This window comes from Alternaria ethzedia (genome assembly GCF_023757985.1).
Source record: "Alternaria ethzedia strain BMP 0044 chromosome Unknown scaffold_12, whole genome shotgun sequence".
Classification (NCBI taxonomy): domain Eukaryota; kingdom Fungi; phylum Ascomycota; class Dothideomycetes; order Pleosporales; family Pleosporaceae; genus Alternaria; species Alternaria ethzedia.
In genome coordinates this window covers 868,416-889,092 of record NW_026056205.1, presented here as the reverse complement: position 1 = coordinate 889,092, position 20,677 = coordinate 868,416, and the positions used below count along the sequence as shown (strand labels likewise).

The window sequence follows — 20,677 nt, the reverse complement described above, 5'->3', positions numbered from 1 at the left end:
TCGGTAAGACTCAAGCAAGTATGCATTGGAGGTTCTTCTTGATCTCCTTGGTGGGAAGCCTTCTCCAGCGTGTCTTTTGCGTCGGCTTCAATGCAGCGCTGCAAGAAGGTCGCATGGCTTGGGTTCATACTCTTCGATAGGACGATAGCTGTGCATTTGGACCGCTCATAAATTTTATGCATGTGCGCGATATGTTCATCGCGATCTATCGCATCGTCTTGGTCGATACACTCTTGGTCTATCCAGAGGCGGCCAGTCTTGGTTCCCTGGATGTCGTATTGCAATGCCCGGTGAAGAACAGATGGAGGGCAACGTGGCGGACGGGCTTCCGTGTCGCTGATCCAGATCATGAACTTCGGCGTATTGAAGTGGGCGGCAAGACCCTCAGGTTGTGCCCAAGTGTATGACACAGCAACATATTCCCAATCCGGATCATATTCCGCTCTCTGGGTAAGACGTAGATGGACCTAAGATCAGGTGCACGCAGTCAGCATTTATCTCACTTGCAGTTTGTATGGCGAGACCACTGACTGTGTTTCCCGGAGACTCAGAAGGCGGCCTGTCGCGCAGAGTGAGAAATCGAAGAGGAATCTGCGTATCAGAGATGGTTTCCTTGTATTTTGTCTCGAGCTCTGTCAAGGCTGTTTGGAGAGCTTCGATGCTAGGGTATAATTCGCCAAATGTCTTGTCAGAATCAAGCTTCATTTGAATGGCTAGAGGACTGGGGAAGTGGAGGGAAGTGAAGATCACTCTGATAGCCATGAACTCGACGATGTGGCTGGCATCCTGGGGACTAGGCATAGCCCCCCAAGGCTGAGCTGAACATGGACGTATAGAGGCAAGCTTGACGGGCAGCGACACCATCACCTGCAGCCTCCCACATCCCGCAAGGCTGTCCACAGAGAAGTTGTTCGTTCGGCATGCGGCATTGTTCATCACGGGCAGTAGCCATGACTTCTTCGCGCAACTTCAGGGATCAGGGCGAATTGACCGGAGCCTCCATAACAATGTTGAAAGGCAAGGTATGGGAGTTGAAGAAGATGCTCGCGCTTGGTGAGCCTGAAGCCCCCACCAAGCTGCGCACAGATGCTACACCACCAGGCAAGAGCGAGCTCCGCCACAGCGCGCCTGTCAGAGGCAAGCCCAACGAAGGATCCAACCATGCAACCGTCCCATTTCTCAACAAACGCGCAAATGTTACGTCGGCTGACACAGATCATCGACGTAAGTTCTCGTCACACTGACAGTGCTCCAACTTCTCATGCGAGCCATTTCCCCAATGCAGCATGCGACCCATCAGCCTCGTACCACCTACTCAAACGATGCCACAAACACCGCGCCGGTTAATCGAACGCAAGAACACGCGCCTCCGCTGTCAGCCCGTCAGCCTTGTGCTACATAGCGAACACTGGGGTCCCTATCTAGAGCCGAGGAGAACAGAACGCGACAATGGGTTCATGGACATTGCGCAAGCGGACGCTTGACACGTCACATCATAGTCACAGCTCGTGGTTCGAGTCAAATTACCAGACTGCTGGAAGCACGCTTATAGCTGGAAATCTCAGGTGGTGAAGCAGCTGCCATAACGTGCACTCTGGATTGAGTCTCGCGTACGCTTTCCAGCGATCACAATGTGGAACGCGGATTGAAACCCAGTAACAGAGGTTCAGGTATGCTATTCCACTAAATATATAACTCCACAGCATCGGGTGCGAGCTAGCAGGTTTATGCATTGCAGTAACATCCAGTGACATCGGCAGTTCCATACATTGAACATTCCCTTCTTACACATCGTTCTAACCAGATGACTAGACTGTAGAGGTCTCGTGCTTAGTAGTGAGGTTCTCGAGAGGAATCTCGATATGCTTGTCAGCGAGGTTCATGTCGCCGGCGAAGGTGCTGTGAGGCTTCCAATTGCGGGAGGTGCGAGGAGTGCTCTCCTCCAACATCTTGTCGACTTGCTCAAGCGTAAGACCCTTGGTTTCGGGAACAAAGAAGTAGGCGAAAAGGACTGTTTAAAAATTAGCAAAAGGCTCCATGTGGCTACAAGGAAGATGGAAAACCTACATGAAACGCAGCAGAGCGAGCCCCATAGGAAGAAGACATTTGATCCCATACGAGCGGAGTCATCGCGATCAGCAACAAGATAAGGCGTGATGATACCGATGATGCAGTTCCAGAACCAGTTGCTAGCCGTGGATAGACCGACGCCACGAGATCGAATAGTCAAAGGAAAGATCTCGCCGATCACAATCCAGGCGCACGGTCCCCAGGTGGTAGCGAAGACGGAGATGTTCAAGCAGATGAATGCGATCATGGCTCTGGTAGCATTTGGGTTGGCAGGATGGTCGGCAGTGTTTCTGCCAGCGGTGGCTCCGATAGCTCCGACGATGAACTGCATGATAACCATGCCAGCAGCTCCAAAAACAAGAAGAGGGCGTCTGCCAATCTTCTCGACCATGACGAACGAGGCCGGAGTGGACAGCACGTTGACAAGAGTTGTGACGAGAGAGATGAGGAAAGGGTTGCTGATGGAGCCGAGCTGCTGGAAGAAGACCGGGCCGAAGTAAAAGATGAAGTTGATACCAGTCAGCTGCTGCATAGCCTGCATGAAGATGCCAATCGTAGTGCGACGGGCGTTGGATGAGGGCTGAGAGAGCTTTCCCTTGAAACAAGCCATCCATGAGCCGAGATAGCTACCCTGGGGAACAACAGATATCTCATATTCGTGGTTCACAAGAATCTCAGCGAGTTCATCCTGGATATATTCGGAGTCAAGAGGTTGACCACGAACACGGCCGAGGGCGGCAGCAGCCTTATCAAGCTTGCCCTTCTTGACCCAGTAACGAGGGGACTCAGGGAGGAGAGCGAGACCGATGGCGAGAATGATAGCCCACAGGAACTGGACAGCAATCGGAATTCGATAGGAGCCAGTATCGCGTCTGTTCTGAGTGGCATATACAACGCAGTTGGCGAGTAAGATACCAATGGTAATGCAGAATTGATAACCTATCAAAGTCAGAATGTATACATTCAGGCCATGTGGATAGTACTTACCAGCGACTACAGCACCGCGTACCTTCTTGGGTGCGATCTCAGACATATAGAGAATGACAATGGACGAGATGAAACCCACACCGAAACCGGCGATAAGTCGACCAGCAACCATAACACCAAGTCCAGTAGAGGCTGTCTCAAGGATGCCTCCGACAATGAAGATGCCACATCCCATGATGATTGTGAAACGACGTCCGATAAAGTCAGCAATATCACCGGCCATGATGGCGCCGAAGAAGGTACTGTGTTCTATTAGCATTCACTGATAACACTATTGGTCTTTTCTCACATACCCGGCAGAGAGAATGGATGTGACGAGTGATTGCTGCCATGGTACGACCACGAATGTAGAGTTGCGATAGTCTTTGATGGTCTGGCTGGTGGAGTCAAGGCCCGGATATACGACGTCGGGGTATTCAGCTCCAGTGTATTGCTTTATGAAGTAGTCCATATTGAGGACACCACCCATCCAGCCAGTGTCATATCCAAAGAATATACCTCCAAACGCAGCGAATGCGACGATCAGATAGGCTCGGACGGTGACAGGAGCCTCGACCCGGTTGAGGTCATGCGTCCCAGTGAGGGTAACACCACCTCCTGGCATTGTCGCTGTTTATTCCAAAATTGCTGGAATAAGAGGTAGTTATGATGAAAGGCGCTTTGCGCAACGTTGAGGAAGCAGAAGTTGGAGAAGGCTGCGGGCGCAATCGACAGTGGGATACCCCAGCTTTTAATATCGCATCCTGAACAGCGGTGATGCTGCAGTGTGGTGCGTGTGTGGCTTTCTGTGGTAGCATTGCAATTTCTTACACTAGGCCTGACCAGGTGGCTACTCCGCACTTGACACTTCTGGAAGGATTGGTCCCATTCTTCATGGGCCGTTTGTGTCTGCCAACGGCTAGCGAGAATGTGTATGTCCGCATGTACTGTTGGCATGCGACCGTGTGACCTGTCATCGATCAGCCCACGCTATTGCAGAATGTCCGTAAAGACAGCTGCGCTTAAGCTCTAGACAACTATCGATCCGATGTAAACGACCGGATATGTCGCTAGTTCAGGCAGTAAAGCAGTTGACCCCGGATATAGATCGCCTGGTAGAGGCGCCAAAACCTGGGGACCAAGCTCACTCAAGCTCGCTGTGAAGCCCGTCTTGGCGGTCAAGCCCTGCATATTCATCCCAGTAGACGTTGGCTATCACTTACATGGGGAAGGAACAGAGTGCGAAATGCATGTGAATGGGCACTAGTGGACGCCTCTTCGGCCAAGAATTCTCATCGTTCCATCGATCTGGGGTAATATCTGGTGCCCGATACACCCCGTTGGTCTCCACAAACAGTACGAGCAGTTAACGGTTGTGTACATCGAATCAACTTGTCCTTGTGATGGCTGTGGTTTGTCGGCGAAGCCATTGCGCGTCGACACCTGATCGTCTCTTTATTCTTTGTCCAACAGGCGGCGATCTATAGTATATCGCTTACGCGACTCCGGGCATGTTAATGTCCATCACAGACGTTTTGGTAAGTATCCGGGCGTAGCAGACGTGTCCCGTTTCAACGGTCACCCCTTGTGATGGGTCCAGAACATCCTCGAGCATATGCGTGAGCATGTTGATTCGTTCGCGTAGACGAAGGAATGGTAACGATTCAAAGGTCACCAATGAACAGGACGTGCCCGAAAGTTGGTGTGCCTCGTACATATCGCATGCCTGTCTTGCCGCCCATAGGTCAGCTTTCGGAACATCAAAGGCAACTGAAGGATCACGCTCACTCCCCAAGTGTGTTTATCCAGGAAATTGGGATAATCAGAGATACTGGTGGCGCGTCTCGCTTTGTTGTCACCTTACCGTTTTGCTAGCCACACCCGTGCGGCGGATCTGGAGAACCCTGTCGCAGGTAAGCAGCCACATACTGTAGAGATCGGAGAGGAAATGAGCGAATAAGCAAAGAACGGCCGGTATCCCTCAGGCGTGCTGTCGGATACCTTCCTAAATAACATCGCAGTGGCGCCCCGCTCTCGAAGGCGTTCACGGATCCCGTGAAGCGATGCTACTTTGCGACGCCTCCTGGTATCACCCAACAACGGAAGTCACCAATCGTCCCGCGAGCCACTAGCATCATCAAACGCTTTACGTCTATTCCATGACCAGAGACGACCTGAAAGTTGGGCGCATCGGAGTGGAGACTGATAGGCAATGGTCCAACAAGAAGCAACGGCGGAAGAGCTTCTCGACAACGGCGCGCTGTGCCGGACAGGTGGTGTGCATGGACTATGTGCAGGTCGAGTTGCGAAGGACGACGTGCATGCGGGCTGTGCACGTGGATGTGCTTCTCATAGAAATGTAGCCGGAAGCAGGTATCCTTGAACCGCTTTTCTGCGTCCGCGAGCACTTCAGTCAAAGGCCGAGCAGCTCCCGCGCGCAACTATTCCTAGCGGCGACTAGCGTGGTGTGCCTGCCCAGTTGATTCAGCCGGGCGTACTTCGATCCCACTCTACTGCTTATGTACAAAGCCAACAGGCCTTAAAAGACTTACTGTACGCGGTAACTTTTTCTTTTGGAAATCGTAACGGCAGCAATTCATTGATAGTTATGGAAAGCTTGGTGATGAACTTCGAAGGCAGTTCACTTAGCGAGGCCTTATGCGCCCAGAAAAGTGTTGAGTAAACCGCGCTGTAGGTGCTGTATGCTCCACTTCGAGAGACATCACAGAACAAGAGCCATCCTGGTTCGGTATATGTGCTAAGCGCTGTGTTCGACGAACTCTTTTGTGTGAAGCTTCAGAATTTTCACCACGATCTAGTAGTTTGCTCCTCCCATCGTTTTCATGTGCATAGCACCACTATTGTGATTTCGTACGCTCGAGTGAAACCACAATTGCATTAGAAAAAACAGTAGGTATAATGAACAGTTTCTATCAAAATGCTTATGTTGTAAAAGTTTGTATGCATTGTTTTATGCATGAATGCAGCACACTATTTGGAGCTAGGGTGTTTGGAAATTGCACTCTGCCAAGTGTGACCTTTACCAGATCCTCAGGATTAACAGACATTTTCCCCTCAGTGACTGTCCCAAATAATCGTGTTCTTTACGTATACATTCGAGCTACCTGTTCAGAATTCTGCCCTTTGTAGACAATGATACGGTGGTCCAGTCTCACTTCGGCTTCTCCTGGTACGCAGCAATTCCCTTCTTCTCTGCAATGTTTCCTATGGTTTGTAAAAGAATATTGTAACGGTCTCTTAGTGATTTTCCAAGGTCACTCCTCATATCTGTGTGGAGCTGGTTGAAGTTCACGAGGATATTGTCGATGGGTAACGCTGTCCATGTGTCGGTGAGAAAAGATCTGGCGAGACTGCTTGCTGGTGTGCCATTGTACACCATGTTGGCTGTTCGCGCAGTCGGCGTTTGCCATCTCCCGGCTGGTCCTTGCAATCTGGTGGTGGCTAGTGCAGCTTCCATCATGGCATTCTTGATCGAAAGGTCTTGAAGTTTCTCACCAAGAACAAAAACGCTGAAAACAACGTGGTATTGTTCTGTAACAAGTATTGTGAAGTCGGCTGATGTGAGCATCTTCAGTTCTTCCTTGGTTTTGGTTGTAATAGGCAGCTGTCCAGTATAGAGGTGGTTGAGATAGAGGGCGAAAATGCCGGGGTCATCGTCGGGGAAGTTTATAGTCCTTGTGTCTGCCTCCTGCCAGTTGCCGTTCATGGCGCGGCGGAAGAACTCTGAACGGGAAGTAAGGAAGGTCTCGTGCGCGATGAAGTCCTCGGTGTTTGGCGCCTTCCCCACGCGTATGGTGACTGCCGAGGTAGACTTGAAGCTACGAGTACAACGTTAATTTCGTAATTGCTTGCCGAGTGCTCTGTCGTTATCTGCTTACCTCATGGTACTATGGTTGCTGACTTGAGTAGTCGTCTGGTCGGCCATGGCGATGCGGACCGCTCCAGCTGATGTTGGCGGTGGTGTGTAGCTTAGAAGTAAGACGTCGAAGATTGGACTGAGAGATCCATAAATAAGTAGTCTGTGCGCGATGCCAAAGTGATAGTGAAAGTGAGTACCTAGGTAGGAAAGGGCGGCAGGCGTCAACGAGCAACCATTTTCCACGGACCCAGCATTGACTGCGTGCCTACGCGACTATGACAGGTTATGGGTTGAGTGGTATGGTACCCGCTTCGAGATGTACATACCATATCATAATGCACGCATATCGGAGACTAATTTCGCCAGCTCCCATCAGGTCTCGGTAGAACTTCACAATGTGCAATTTGCATGTACAAGACAACAAGTCTACATCCAGACACATCATGTGTTCCTTTTTCGCAGAGAATATGTCCTCACAATCATTTGATGCCTCCGACAAGCGGCCATGCGGCAGTGTCTTCGTCTAAGCCGAATCCAAAGCCAACCTTGGAATCTTCTCGCAATGGCAGGTGTGATAGGCTCCTTCTCGATTGCTCAACGCGCGTGTAGGGGACAAACCGCGTTCGTCTAGTTGTGAGAAAGCATGCGTCGACATTTGTAAACCGATGTAATGGCAGATAAGAGGTACAGAGATGCGCTCCCTTGATAAATCCTGATGGAAGTGATGACTGGGATGATATGCGTGTTCACTTCTTTCGAGAGCTCAACCTTGAAGAGCTGACCGAGCGAACGTCGCGAAGGCGTGCGAAGTAGGTCGTCTTTTTTCTTAAGATGCTCATGGTAATATCACCGGTACCTTCGGAAGACATATGAGACACGACCGGAGCTCTTTTGGAGCGGCGCAGGAAATTACGAGTCGGCGTTCCTGTAGATTCTGCCCGTTAGCCGGCACCCGGGAGAGAAGAGAACATCGGGCAGAGCCGGTTATCTTATCAAAGACCCACATGCCCCTCACATGACTCGCCACATTCACGCGTCAGATCAAAACAACGCGTCACATTCACCGAGTTCAGAGACGCGTAACGTTTGAAGTATGTGTTGATTTGAATTGCTTGAGACGATAGCATCACGTCGTAGCTAGCCTCCCATAACGCCAGATTGCGACGCTGAAGAGAACAATGACAATAGAGTAGACATCCATCCGCAGTGACAGACACGCGCCAGAACGCCCGGCCAACATGATATATCCCAGGTAAGAAAATCAGGGACGAACACCGTAGGCCTGCCTTGCCATATCCGCCGGTGGCCGAACCACGCCCACCTGTAAAACCCATAGACTAGTAGTGTGACAAAGGGAATACGTGAAGAAGATGTCGTCTAGCGTACGCTCCGAAGCTAACGGACGGTAGCATGGTAAAATAAAAAAGGTCAACAAGAACAAACAAGCTTAAACTGGAACAGCTCATGCCTTGGCCTTTGGTGTTGCCTTCTTGGGCGTCGCCTTCTTCTTGGGTGTGGTGGCCTTCTTCGCTGCGGCGGTCTTCTTTGCTGCTGGTGCCTTCTTTGTTGCCTTGGTTGCGGCGGCGGGAGCCTTGGTCTTGGTGACGCGACCAGACTTGGTCTTTCCGAGCACGCGCGATACCTCCTCCTCGACAGCGGGGGCTGCAGTGGGGGCAGTCTTGCGGGGTTTGCTGGCGTTGGCCTTGGGCTTAGCGGCAGGGGCAGCCTTGGTAGCAGCAGCTGTGGCAGTGGCCTTCTTCGGGCGGCCGACAGCCTTCTTGGGAGCAGCAGCCTTGGTGGTGGTGGCCTTGGCCTTCTGTAGAGGAAGTCAGACACGTAGGCTCATGACAGCAGGCAGATACTTACAGTGGTCGTGGCCTTCTTGGTGGCGGGGGCCTTCTTCTCAGTAGTCTTCTTCTCGACGGTCTTCTTCTCAGTGACCTTCTTCTCGGCCTTGGGCTCAGACTTCTTGGTAGCGGTGGCAGCGGCAGGCTTGGCCTCCTTCTTCGCAAGCTTTACTGGTCCAGACGTGCCTACATGACGCGTCAGTAAGGTTCAGATGACTCATGATACGTGCGTGTAGGATACACAGTAGCGACGTGTTGAAGATGTGTCGTCGCGCAGACTTGGTGGAGAGGCACTTACCCTTTGGACGCGCAAAGTCACCCTTCTCCTCGCCGGAAGTAATAGCACGGTTGACGTGACTCCTGAAGGCAGCATCGCTAAGGTTGCCGACCTTGTTGTTGGCTTGGATGTACTTCTGGATAGCTTGACGGCTGTTGGCGCAGAGTCAGCGTGAGTTCTGAGGTACGCGCGCTTTCAGACGAAAGCATGCCGCAACATATGAGCGACGACATGTGGGGATTAATTTTACTAACCTTGATCCATTTCGTTCCTTGAGCTGTAGCATGCATAGAGCTCGTCAGTAATCATGTTCACTTGGGGGAGTAATGTCATGGAGCGTTATTGTGATTCGCGCTGAAGTTGGCGTTGCGAGCTGTCGCAAGCTGTCGCAAACTCATGTGCAGGGCAACACGCCTGGGATAGACTCACGTTGATGATAGCATCCTTGACCATGTCTAAAAGAGTCAGCATTGACCGGCGACAAAGACGCGACTATCGGGCAACCGACGCGACCGCGTTGGGCTGAGATATTATAGTACATACCGATGTAGGAGCCATGGGCAGGTGCGGCAGCGGCGGCCTTGGCCTTGGAAGGGGTGGTGTTCTTCTTGGGAGGCATTGTTGCTAGTGGTCTGGATGGGAAGATAGACGCGTTACTGATGCTTCGAACGAGAGGGCGAACGTGAAAATCGATGGAAGAATGGTGGTGGTGGGAAGTCTGGAAGTCGCTGAGTTGGGGCAAGCACGCGGCGGGTGGGGTATGCGCCGTTCTTATACTTTTCAGGGATCAGAATCGGCGCCCCCAGATCACCAACTCGAAGGCGCTAATCTTCCAGGCCTGATCAAGATGCGCTTCAGTTTGATCTCATGTTGCAATACTGCCGCCTACGCTGACTGGGCGCCGTGCGGCTGCTGTCCGTTCGATTTGTTGGGGGTCTTTCCTGTCTCCCTGCTGGAAGCGCAGCCCTTCACCCCATCTCCTCTCCTTCGAGTCGCTCTTTTCAACTTGGTGACGCTTGACCATGGCCAACGCATGCCAGGAGCCTTACCGCAGGCACCTTTGGCCTCGAGCTTCAGTCGTGCCAATAGTCCCTGCTTGTTGTTTCGTCTGAGTCATCTCTGTCAATCCACGATAGCTGCAGCTTGCGTCTTGAAGGAATCGATTTTGCGCAAGCTTCCGCTCGAATCCTCGAAGCCTATTGACGAGACGCGTTGCTACATGCTTACTGTTTGCTTTTTCTCTATGCCAGTCTTGTACTCGATGGAATACTCCATGATTTATGTTGGCTTGATAGGCTCTCGGGACTCGAGTCTAGTCTTGATGGTTGTGGTTTTGGCGATACATGCGTCGCGTCATCTACCTTCCATGGTGTTTCGCTCTGCGCGCCGACACCTCGAACACGACCCGCCTCCACGCGTACAAATTGGCAAAGCAAAGACATCCTCCTTGTCTTTGGGTATTGCGCAACGCGTACATAGATTTTCAGAGCATTCCCTCGAGCGTGTCGGCCAGCATGGTGTTGAATTGATGACGTGTTGCAGTGTGTCAGGCGGGGTGATCACGCGTACAATTCTATCGCTACAATCCTCTTCCGCACAACCTCTCTTGTTACAGCCTAATTGAGTGCCTTGAGAACGTAAAGCGCATACCCAAAGGCCGTTTCTCTGGGTAGCAGATCCATCCAACCTATATACAACGCGTTGTGGCTGGCATGCGAACGCGGCGTTGTTTCGCGGCTCTTGGCTGGACAGTGTGGGACAGTCCAACACTGATTGCCAGCAGCCAACATACGGAAAGCCGACATTGGCTACTCGTGGGACATGTCCTAGGGCAGACGTGAACTGATGTTTAGTATAGGCTCATATCTATATATCTGGTCTTCCGAGTATCCTACAATGCGCGGATGTCTTACCTGGGCACGCTGCATGATCCTGCTAGTAGAGAAATTACCTACAATAACTTCTACGACTAGGGCCGGTTCTTGTGCTCCTACAAATTCATCTCTCATATTAAAGGACATAGCTCTCATTCATACTAAGCTGTAGTTATTGGGGACTTTGGGTCCGTGTGGCCGTCGGGTCTTTGAATGTTCCAATATTGTGTTCGGGTTGTGGGATATTGCAGCACTAAAACCGCGCATGATAGAAACTCAAAAAAACATACCGCCATCACTTACGCCATGGTAGCCGAAAGATACCCAGAAAACTAAATCACCACAGCGACAGAATACCGTTGTCTTTTCACAGGTTGCAGGAGGCTACCTAAGTAGTTCTGAATATACCAAAAGAGTGGACTTGTGCACACCTTCTTTGGAGATGCCAGCATTATACCTACAACCCCAGCGCAGTCAAACTACACTGACAAGCCTTACACGAAGAAAACGGCAATATGAGAAGGGACATTGGAAGGATAGAGCTTAGTACGCAGAATCATGTACATCACACGACATTCAATACCTAGGTATGTCGGAGCCATCGAGAGGCTAACATTAACCACCATTCCGGGTAGTGATGCATTACTATGTCGGAACACAAGGCTTATAGTCAATTCGCGAGAAACACAGTGAAATAGAAGGAGCGTACACAGCAACATCGCGAGGAAGTTCGAGCCGTATTGAAGCGAGCCGTCTGCTTCGATGTTACTTTCGTTACTGTCGGGAAGAGCGAAACGAACAGCCGTTTGCCGCGTACAGCGAGGCCGTGAAGACATAGTAGAGTGATGTAAGTAGGAGATTTGATGAGCAGACAAAAGTCGTGGACGTAAAAGGGTGCTGTGGGACGTGGTCGATATCGTGTCATTTGGGCTGGTTCGTTTCGGAATCCGCGGGTTGACGTCTTTGACGCGGAAAGTGATATGGCAATAGTCTAGATGCGCATCTTGATAAATGAACACGAAGTTCGTTAATTGCCTCATCATTCTGGATTTGTGGGGTACGACCGGTGCTCTTGTTTGAGAACGATGCTCACCTCTGTGCCCAATGTGCCATCTCAGTATCAGGTACGCTTGTGAGTCTGATGTGCAGCTCTTGCCAACCTTCAACCGATTTTCGAGCTGGGCACTGTGATACGGCCTCATTACTTTGAGTACATTGGAAAGGCATTTTTCGAAGACGCGTGGACTGTTGTGTTTAGCTTGATGCACAAATCGCCGTCAGTACCGAGATCCTTCATTACGGCGACTGCTTCGTCGCGAACCCCTTTTCGCTACACCGCCATGCAACGATGCAACCCGAGCAGAACACGAGCGACGACGATTGTCGCCCATCCCAATGTTGTTTCGACCGTGAAGGTCGGTCAAGGAGCGTTCGGTCATGCGATCTATTCTTGTGTCTCGCCTGTCGGCCGGCCAATAGGATCACCTCGGGCTGTTAGCCCGGGTTCAAAATTGGCAGCAGCTAGCCAGCCTCCGTTAATTCATTGCTGGCATCGGCCCGTCGACGTGTCCACCGCTGCGTCACTCACCACACATTCCATTCGACGTTTTGCGCACACGCCACGTTTGCTTGCCGGCATTTCGGAGAATAGGCCTCGCACGACCCTGAGTAGCAGAGACCATCGTGGCGCATGCATTATGCGAGACCAAAATATGGAGCATATGGAAGATTCTATGGGCCAGTGCTCGTGTTCGGATCGAATGTGACCTCATGTTGCTGTATTGTTGGGGTTACTCTCGTACGGCCGCGAGGAGACTGTATACGAGGTCGCTGTGTATATAAGAGCTGGAGGTCTTGCTCTATAGATCATCATCCAACACAAACACATTCAAACATCAAGACTACATCCACCAACCAGCTTACCATCTTCACCCTACACTACTACCACACCCAACTACAATCAAGATGAAGTTCACCACCGCTGCCATTGCTGCCACCGCCGCCAGCCTCGTCACTGCTCTCCCCACCGACTCCAAGATCAAGGACGGCGATGTCTTCACAATCCAAACCATCCGCTCAGGCAGCGACTTCCAGTACAGCACCTTCCAGGCTGTCCAGAACTCCCTCGTGATCAACGCAGGCCAGCAGAACGCTTCCTGCGGTCCAGAACCCCACAACTACGCTTCATTCCAGCTCAGCAACGGCAGCCTCTATCTCTACACTGCCAACCCCCCTCAGCAATTCTTCGTTGACAGGTCTGGCATGGGTCAGGGTGTCATCCAATACACCACCGGTGCTCAACCCATGGTGAAGAACGGAGAAAGGACTACCTTCGCCATCAACGACGACGGAAACCTTGTCTTCCGTGACCAGACTGGCGAGGACATCGAGTTCCAGGCTTGCCAGCCTTCTCTCGGTGGCGGCTACTCCGTCTGGTTGGGCGGTGTTACCCGTCCTGCTGGAGCCGACGAGTGCTACGGCTTCATCGCAAGGGCGATCAAGGAAGAGAACCCCACCAAGTGCCTCTACACCCAGTACCCATAAGGGAACCGCAACGGACACCTTGGCTTCGTCGATCGCGGATCGTAAAGGCTATCTACACTGCAAATATTTGAGCAACATTCTTTTCTTGTAAATACAACACTTAAATAGACAATATCATTCCAACCCAAACAAACCAGATCTTGATGAAAGTGATATTGTCTGCAGTATACATGTTGACCTGCCGCTTCCTGTGGTATGGTGTTGTGGCAGTTTTCCTACAAACCCATCACACAGCTGGATGAGAGAAATGAATCGGTATTGAGGGATAGAGATCCAGCTCATGAACGAAGACTGCGTCATGCTGGGAACTCATCGCCACATTGGACGAACAGAAACCATCGAAGAAGAAAGAGAGAAGATGACGCCCATATCAAAAGCAAAACGATTCTGGCGTGGACTTGGATGGGAAAGTGGTGAGGTTCGGACTACGCCGAGCGATCCTCTGCAGGCTAGCGCGCCATGCTGATAAGCCGCAGGGTCCGCTCGTCCCTGGGCTAACGCAATCGTCGTCATATCGCCAGGCACGCGTTACACGTGCACCCGTCACATTCGCCCTGAGACGCCATCTGACTGGTCCCCGAGCAGCAGATCACCATCATGCCCCAAACGCGGCCCTGCGTGACCTCGCCCGGCGTGATGGCTGGTACTGCGCCTTGAGTGGCTATGTCCTCTGGCCCTTTCATCCCCCATAAACACCCATCCCCAGCGCCATCGTCGGGGTGGCCATAGTACACCTACGCACTACCCTACCTCGCCCCGAACCTGTTGCACCAGTCGAATCGTCGAGAAGACATCTCGGGCTCTCCGTTGACGCACCTACGGAAAGCAGCCCGGCGGCGACAGACTAGACTAGAGGACCGACCTTCCGCATCGAGGAGCAGTGTGTTCGCTGCCTGCGAATCAGCGACAGCAACGTGAAGGCGTGTAATCTGAGCTGCCGTTACGGGAGGGATCGATCCGCGAAAGCTTGTGTAGTCTTGTTGCACAGCGCCAAATTATCTCCTCCGTCCTTGCAGTAGTACGAGGCAAGCGGGAACATGCCGGCCATGCTAGACTCCCTGGTGGGAGCCGCGAGGGAGAAGGTACATAACGCCGCGGCTTCCACTGCAGAGATGTTGGCAGCAGAATCAACAGCCATGCCTTCTCTCAAGACCCTCAGCAAGATCGCCCTCGGTGGTGCGCAAGTCATCCTCGGCCATGGAGGACGCGTCATGGGCGACTTTACCCAAAGCTGCCCCAATGCTCAATTGAGCTGCCACAACACCACCGCCGTGGAGAACCTGTGCTGCTTCAATGCGCCGGGCGGACAGATTCTACAGACGCAGTTCTGGGATGCTTCGCCTGCCACTGGACCAGAGGATAGCTGGACCATCCACGGTCTATGGTAACATTGCCCTCCACCTGCAGCTACCTACTCATGCTAATCATACTGTCCAGGCCCGACCGATGCGACGGCACCTATGACGCCAACTGCGACTCCTCGCGCGCCTACTCCAACATCACTGCCATCCTCAACTCCTTCGGCGCGACCGACCTTCTTTCCTACATGTCCACATACTGGAAAGACTACAAGGGCGACGATGAGTCCTTTTGGTACCACGAGTGGGCCAAGCACGGCACCTGTATCTCGACGCTCGAGCCCGAATGCTACGACGACCACAAAGCCACAGAGGAGGTGGTTGACTTCTTCCAAAAGACTGTCGACCTCTTCAAGACGCTCCCAAGTTACGAGTGGTTGAGCGCAGCGGGCATCACACCCAGCACAAGCAAGACATACACATTCGCTGCCATCCAAAGCGCGATCCAGGCCAAGCGCCCCGGTGTCGAAGTTACCCTAGGCTGCAAGTCCGGCGCACTCAACGAGATCTGGTACCACTACGATGTTCGTGGTAGCGTGCAGACTGGCGAGTTTGTTGCTTCAGACCCCGATGGCACAAAATCGACATGCCCCCAGACGGGCATCAAGTACCTCCCCAAGAACGCTGGATCCTCACCTCCGTCTACCACCACGACTGCTGGTGGACCCGCACCCACATCTGCGCCTGGAACGCCTTTCAGCGGTAAGGGCTACCTCAACGTTGTCGTCAACGGCGCGAAGAAGGGATGTATCATTTCCAAGGGCACCTGGTACACAACCGGCACCTGCGCGACTTTCACCGCTGCCGAGGCAGACAACGGCTTCACTTTGTCGAGCTCCAAGGGCAAGTGTGGCATCGTTGGTGGAGCGCTAGCTTGCGACGGCTCTGCCAGCGTGACTGGGTTCACAAACGCGGACGGTAACTTGGCTGCTGGCGGCAACGCGCAATGGAGTGCCGACAAGATTGCGTCGGGAAGTACACAGCAGACTGTGTACGCTGGCGGAGATCACTCCGCTACCTTTTCCATTACCTGGCAGTCGGCGTAAACGCCACAGGTCTCAGCATAGACTTATTAGCATTCAATCCATGACATCAATACCTGTGAATATCGTGGCAGCCAAGCTTCATGAAGTTGTGATTGGAATCGTCTCTCTCGACTCTGGCTGTTTTGAGTGAAGAATGTCGTTTTCGATCAACGGCACAGCTGCTGCGCGGATTCTATAAGTTCACATTTGTGTAGAGCTTCATGCCTAAAATAAATGGTCATCACACAATCCACAGGGCGCAATAGTCTTGAAATTTCAAGTCATTTGTTTTACATTTGATGATCGAGACATGCTGGTTAAGCAGCGTATCCCATCAAGAGTGCAGGGCACGCTAAGAGCATTTCATCGCGTGGAATCCTCATCTCCAGGTATCTAGTTTTTGTCGCCCTAATCATGTCATTCCTCGTAAATCAGATGGTGTGAGCTGTTGAATATGCCAGTCCAAATTTGCCTTTTTGTTGAAACACCGTAACCCGCTTGGACAAAGAAACGCCTGTGTACGCCGCCTACTCTGCAAGAAAATTGTGTGTAGACTTAGATGGGAAGAGGGAAGGTAACAGCCCAGGCCGCGATCTCCTTCTTAAGATCGTTGATCTCCTGTACCTCGCCACTGGCAACCCTGCTCTTGAAGTCCTTGAGCTTGTTGTTCTCCTTGGGGAGCTCACTCTGGATCTTCTTGCAGAGCTTGATGCACTGGTCGATGTAGTTGGCGATCTTCTTGAAGTCCTCCTCGCCCAGGCCACGCGATGTCATGGCTGGGGCTCCAATACGGATACCCATGGGTGTGAGAGCTGACTTGTCACCAGGAGTGGTGTTCTTGTTGCAAGCAATGTTGACTTGCTCGAGGACAGCCTCAACACGGGCACCGTCAAGGGCGAAAGGCTTCAGGTCGAGAAGGACCATGTGGTTGTCGGTACCGTCAGTGACAAGCTTGTAGTCCATGCCCTTGAAGGCAACCTCAAGTGCCTTGGCGTTCTTGATGACTTGCTGCTGGTAAAGCTTGAAGTCCTCAGTCTGCGCTTGCTTGAGCGCAACCGCGAGCGCGGTGATGGTGTGGTTGTGGGGGCCACCCTGGTGACCAGGGAAGACGGAGAAGTTGATGGGTCCCTCGAGGTCGTAGAGTGTCTCCTTGCCGGTCTTGGGGTCAGTCTTGCGAACGCCCTTGCGGAAGAAGATCATAGCACCACGGGGTCCACGAAGGGACTTGTGGGTAGTGGTAGTGACAATGTCGCAGTATTGGAAGGGCGACTTGTTGACACCAGCAGCGACCAGACCGGAGATATGAGCCATGTCCATCAGTAGGTAGCAGCCGACCTTGTCAGCGATCTCGCGCATGCGGGCGTAGTCGATCTCACGGCAGTAAGCGGAGGTACCGGCGACGAGTACCTTGGGGCGGTACATCAGGGCGTTTTGCTCGAGCTGGTCGTAGTCGATGAGGCCGGTGTCGAGGTTTACGCGGTAGGGGAAAGTCTCGAAGTATGTGGAAACAGCAGAGATCCTACTTATGGTCAGCATGTCATCCCAATACATATCGCTCGATCTGTACGCACTTCCTCTGCGGTGTTTGGTAGCCGTGGCTCAAATGTCCACCGTGTGGCAGGTCAAGACCCATCAGCCTGTCGTGTGGCCTCATGATGGCCTGGTAGGCCTGGAGGTTTGCCGGGCTACCACTCAAGCACTGTACGTTGACACCCCACTTCTCTGAGTCGAGGCCGAAAGTCTCAAGGGCGCGCTTCTGGCAGAGCAACTCGATTGAGTCGATGTGCTCGTTGCCACCGTAGTAGCGGGCACCAGGGTAACCCTCGGAGTACTTGTTGGACATGGGCGAGCCGAGCGCATCGAAGACAGCGCGGGAAGTGACATTCTCGGAGGCGATGAGGAGGATGGATTCGCGCTGACGCTGGATTTCCTTCTCCTGCGGTGTTTGTTAGTACAAGTATAAAGTAAGCAGGTAATAGCATAGTCATACCATGATCTGGGCGACCTCTTGGTCGGTGTCCACCAGGGACTTTTCCATGAGCTGTGCCGCGTTAGCATTGCACATCTTCTCTTTGACGCGGGGCAACATACGTCCTGGTGGGACTTGGGGAGTGCGTAGCTAGACATGACAGGCAATCAAATGAGGATGTGGTTTGAGGAAAGGGGGATTGAAAGAAAAAGATCGGAAGATGGCAGTAAGACTACAGCGCCTTTAAGCAGTCAGAGCACTAAATGTCCCTCTCATGCCAACCCCACCAATTTTTCTGGACGCGACAAAATGCCCTAGGCTCGCTTAGGTATGGCGCCATCGATAATTGCACTCTGCGGCCGGTCGTCGGAGGGACTCGGGCAGGCTTTGCGAGAGTGTGCAGTCAGACCTGTTCTTACAAGTTGTGTAGATGTAGCACATGAGTGCGCATTTCATGGTAAGACGAACCCTTTCCCGTTTCGGGTCAAAAAGGCAGGTCGACTGGCGGCTCCGCTACTGCATTTCCCCGCGTTATGCGAGAATACCCCGGATGTCCATCGGGAGATATGAGCCATGCCACTGGACAAAAGGAGGCATTGCATTTAACTTCTTTGACTCTCACCCGTCGGGAAAGCATCGCTCAAGTTGGGGCAGAAGTTCTTTGACTTGACGTATCCAATTCTCATTCTTTCGTTTACTACATAAATACAGCCCATCCAAGCGTTGCTTTCAGTCGAGTCATTCCTCCTTCGTCTAACCATCGTTGGTGAAAACCAACACTCGCTCATGGATCAAATTGATCTGATGCAAACAGAATCTCCAAACGCCGGGTATGCCAGAAGAATTGTGAGCAGCAAGCTGCCACCGCGTCGCCCAAAATAAAAGGGTATGTAACTGAGCTGAAGAAGTGAAGGCCGAGTAAGCTCGGCACCAAATTACACAATCGCGCCAACAAAATGCTCATCCTTTCGTAATTATGTTTTGAATGTATTCGCAGCCGGTTCGGTCCTCTTAGTCGTTGTCGGTGAGACGGTCGAGAACAATGATGCTGAGAATCATAACGAGCAACCCGATGGTTACTATTATGAGGAGTACGAAGCCGAACCAACCAAGGACCATGGCCGATGTACCGACGCCAGACTTGACGCTGCCGTTACCCAGATCTTGCACGATGGTTGCTGCTGCGACGGATGCTGTGTGTTGCCACAAGACTGACACCAGGACGAAGATGGATGAGATGAAGATGAGCGCAAGGGCGACTTGGGAGACGGGTCGCGACGGGAAGGGCTTGACGTCGACGTCAGATCCGGTTCGCTCGTCTCGCTCCTCGTGCCATCCGGGGAAGGTGGCGAGGAGGATGAAGGTGAAGAAGGCGAGGATGATGGCGACAATGAGCAGGTATGGGAAGACAACCGCGTCCTTGAACGTGGCGGCAACCCAGACAAGGTTGAGGGGGTCCTGGTCGACTGAAACGTTGTCGACGAGCGCAGTGGCGTTGTTGGAGCAAATGAAGCCACCGCCGTCTCTGTTGATGCAGATGCCGAAGTAGCCGACGCGTACACCGAGCTGTGCGTTGCCGACGATGTTGGCAATGGCGGCTGTGACACCGGGGTCGACTTGTTCAGGTGCGTAGGTGGGTGTGAACTTTTCGTACCACATGGAGATGAGGAAGATGCCGGGGATGAGCGGTGATGTGGATGAGCATCCTGCGAGTAGCAATGCTGCGAGAATGTTAGCTGTGTCCGTCTGATGTGGTTTCGTCCCAACTTACATAGCAATATTATCGCAATTGCAATGAGAATCATGAGAACATGGTGAAAGCCGAGAAACGGTATTAGCCCTGGGGATTGTTAGTCGTGATCGTTCTCCTGGCAGCTGCGGTGTACTTACGTTGCATGCTAACCGCGAACCGTAAGTTCGCCATTGTGAATGTGTCTCTCCTTCAACTGCCTCTTATGGGCCTGTGTTCTCCCTGCGCCCCCAGAGGGCCGGGTGAGATGAGCGGGGAAGTGCACTCAGACTGCGGCTGGTGGTGGTCTCTCTCCTGTGAGGGTACGAGAGGGGAAGCGATGGCGTCTTGTCCCAAGTGTACTGCGTCGAATGCGGGATGCGGGTCGATGTTGGTACGCTCGGCTGGATGGCTCTACAGCGGCGGTGGATGCACTGCGACGACGATGGTCAGATGTCTCCTGTGTGGAAGAATATTCAAAGTGTGGGTGGTAGCGTGGAATGTGACTTCTCTCTTTGCCTGCAGCGACGGATAGTTTTGCTGTTGCGAAAATGGTGATGGCTGGTCTGAAGTGGCTGGAGGTGGTTGGCTTAGTCCATCAACAAAGCGGGTTGTCGAGGGGACCGAACACGAGCATCCTGCCCCGGCCGCCCCCAACCGCCAATCGCACGCCGCGCTACCGCTGATCCGAGCGCGTTCCTGCGTTAGAGCCTCCTGGTAATGTCCCCGTCCAGCCTCTGCATTTCCTGCGACGACGTGGCGCCTTGCGTACGGCACCGCCTAGAGCCCTGCCGCGACCGCTCTTTCGCGAGCGCCATCGCTGTCACCGCAGAACGCATCGTAGCGCGATGCACTCGAAGATACCCGCTTCGACAGCGCATACCGCCATGTACCGTATATAGCAGTCGGTGTGCCGCCGACAGTGCACGGCCGGAGATTCAACAATAAAAAGCATCACGCACCTCTATGTATCTGAGCATCCTACCATGCCACTTGGTCAACATGTCGTTCTGCGCACTCCTGTATGTTGAGTCCAGGCACATGAGAAGGCGGTCGTCGATACCATCACGTGACGCTTTCTGGGAATATGTAGGCATGGAGTCAACGCGACAGCTTCAAGGCGACCTCAACTCAGGGC

General features: G+C 52.6%; 7 protein-coding genes across 7 annotated transcripts; 2 read left to right on the top strand and 5 right to left on the bottom strand.

The window, feature by feature from the left end:
• Positions 1-1,808: 1,808 nt before the first annotated feature.
• On the bottom strand, positions 1,809-3,661 carry J4E87_005852 (uncharacterized protein; the record flags this gene model as incomplete). Its single annotated transcript, XM_049377457.1, has 4 exons — positions 1,809-2,011; positions 2,068-3,009; positions 3,058-3,299; positions 3,351-3,661. The coding sequence occupies 4 exons, from the start codon at positions 3,659-3,661 to the stop codon at positions 1,809-1,811; spliced, it is 1,698 nt and encodes a 565-aa protein (XP_049233083.1).
• Positions 3,662-6,208: 2,547 nt separating this feature from the next.
• J4E87_005851 (uncharacterized protein) lies at positions 6,209-6,940 on the bottom strand (the record flags this gene model as incomplete). Its single annotated transcript, XM_049377456.1, has 2 exons — positions 6,209-6,875; positions 6,936-6,940. The coding sequence occupies 2 exons, from the start codon at positions 6,938-6,940 to the stop codon at positions 6,209-6,211; spliced, it is 672 nt and encodes a 223-aa protein (XP_049233082.1).
• Positions 6,941-8,378: 1,438 nt separating this feature from the next.
• On the bottom strand, positions 8,379-9,273 carry J4E87_005850 (uncharacterized protein; the record flags this gene model as incomplete). The annotated part of the gene is made up of 4 exons (XM_049377455.1): positions 8,379-8,732; positions 8,783-8,949; positions 9,062-9,192; positions 9,269-9,273. The coding sequence occupies 4 exons, from the start codon at positions 9,271-9,273 to the stop codon at positions 8,379-8,381; spliced, it is 657 nt and encodes a 218-aa protein (XP_049233081.1).
• Positions 9,274-12,879: 3,606 nt separating this feature from the next.
• J4E87_005849 (uncharacterized protein) lies at positions 12,880-13,458 on the top strand (the record flags this gene model as incomplete). Its single annotated transcript, XM_049377454.1, has 1 exon — positions 12,880-13,458. The coding sequence occupies one exon, from the start codon at positions 12,880-12,882 to the stop codon at positions 13,456-13,458; it is 579 nt and encodes a 192-aa protein (XP_049233080.1).
• Positions 13,459-14,504: 1,046 nt separating this feature from the next.
• Positions 14,505-15,862, top strand: J4E87_005848 (uncharacterized protein; the record flags this gene model as incomplete). The annotated part of the gene is made up of 2 exons (XM_049377453.1): positions 14,505-14,842; positions 14,896-15,862. The coding sequence occupies 2 exons, from the start codon at positions 14,505-14,507 to the stop codon at positions 15,860-15,862; spliced, it is 1,305 nt and encodes a 434-aa protein (XP_049233079.1).
• Positions 15,863-16,396: 534 nt separating this feature from the next.
• On the bottom strand, positions 16,397-17,968 carry J4E87_005847 (uncharacterized protein; the record flags this gene model as incomplete). The annotated part of the gene is made up of 4 exons (XM_049377452.1): positions 16,397-17,360; positions 17,413-17,777; positions 17,832-17,882; positions 17,933-17,968. 4 exons carry the CDS (start codon positions 17,966-17,968, stop codon positions 16,397-16,399), a joined length of 1,416 nt encoding a protein of 471 aa, XP_049233078.1.
• An 853-nt stretch (positions 17,969-18,821) lies between these two features.
• Positions 18,822-19,707, bottom strand: J4E87_005846 (uncharacterized protein; the record flags this gene model as incomplete). The annotated part of the gene is made up of 2 exons (XM_049377451.1): positions 18,822-19,531; positions 19,701-19,707. The coding sequence occupies 2 exons, from the start codon at positions 19,705-19,707 to the stop codon at positions 18,822-18,824; spliced, it is 717 nt and encodes a 238-aa protein (XP_049233077.1).
• Between the last annotated feature and the right edge of the window lie 970 nt (positions 19,708-20,677).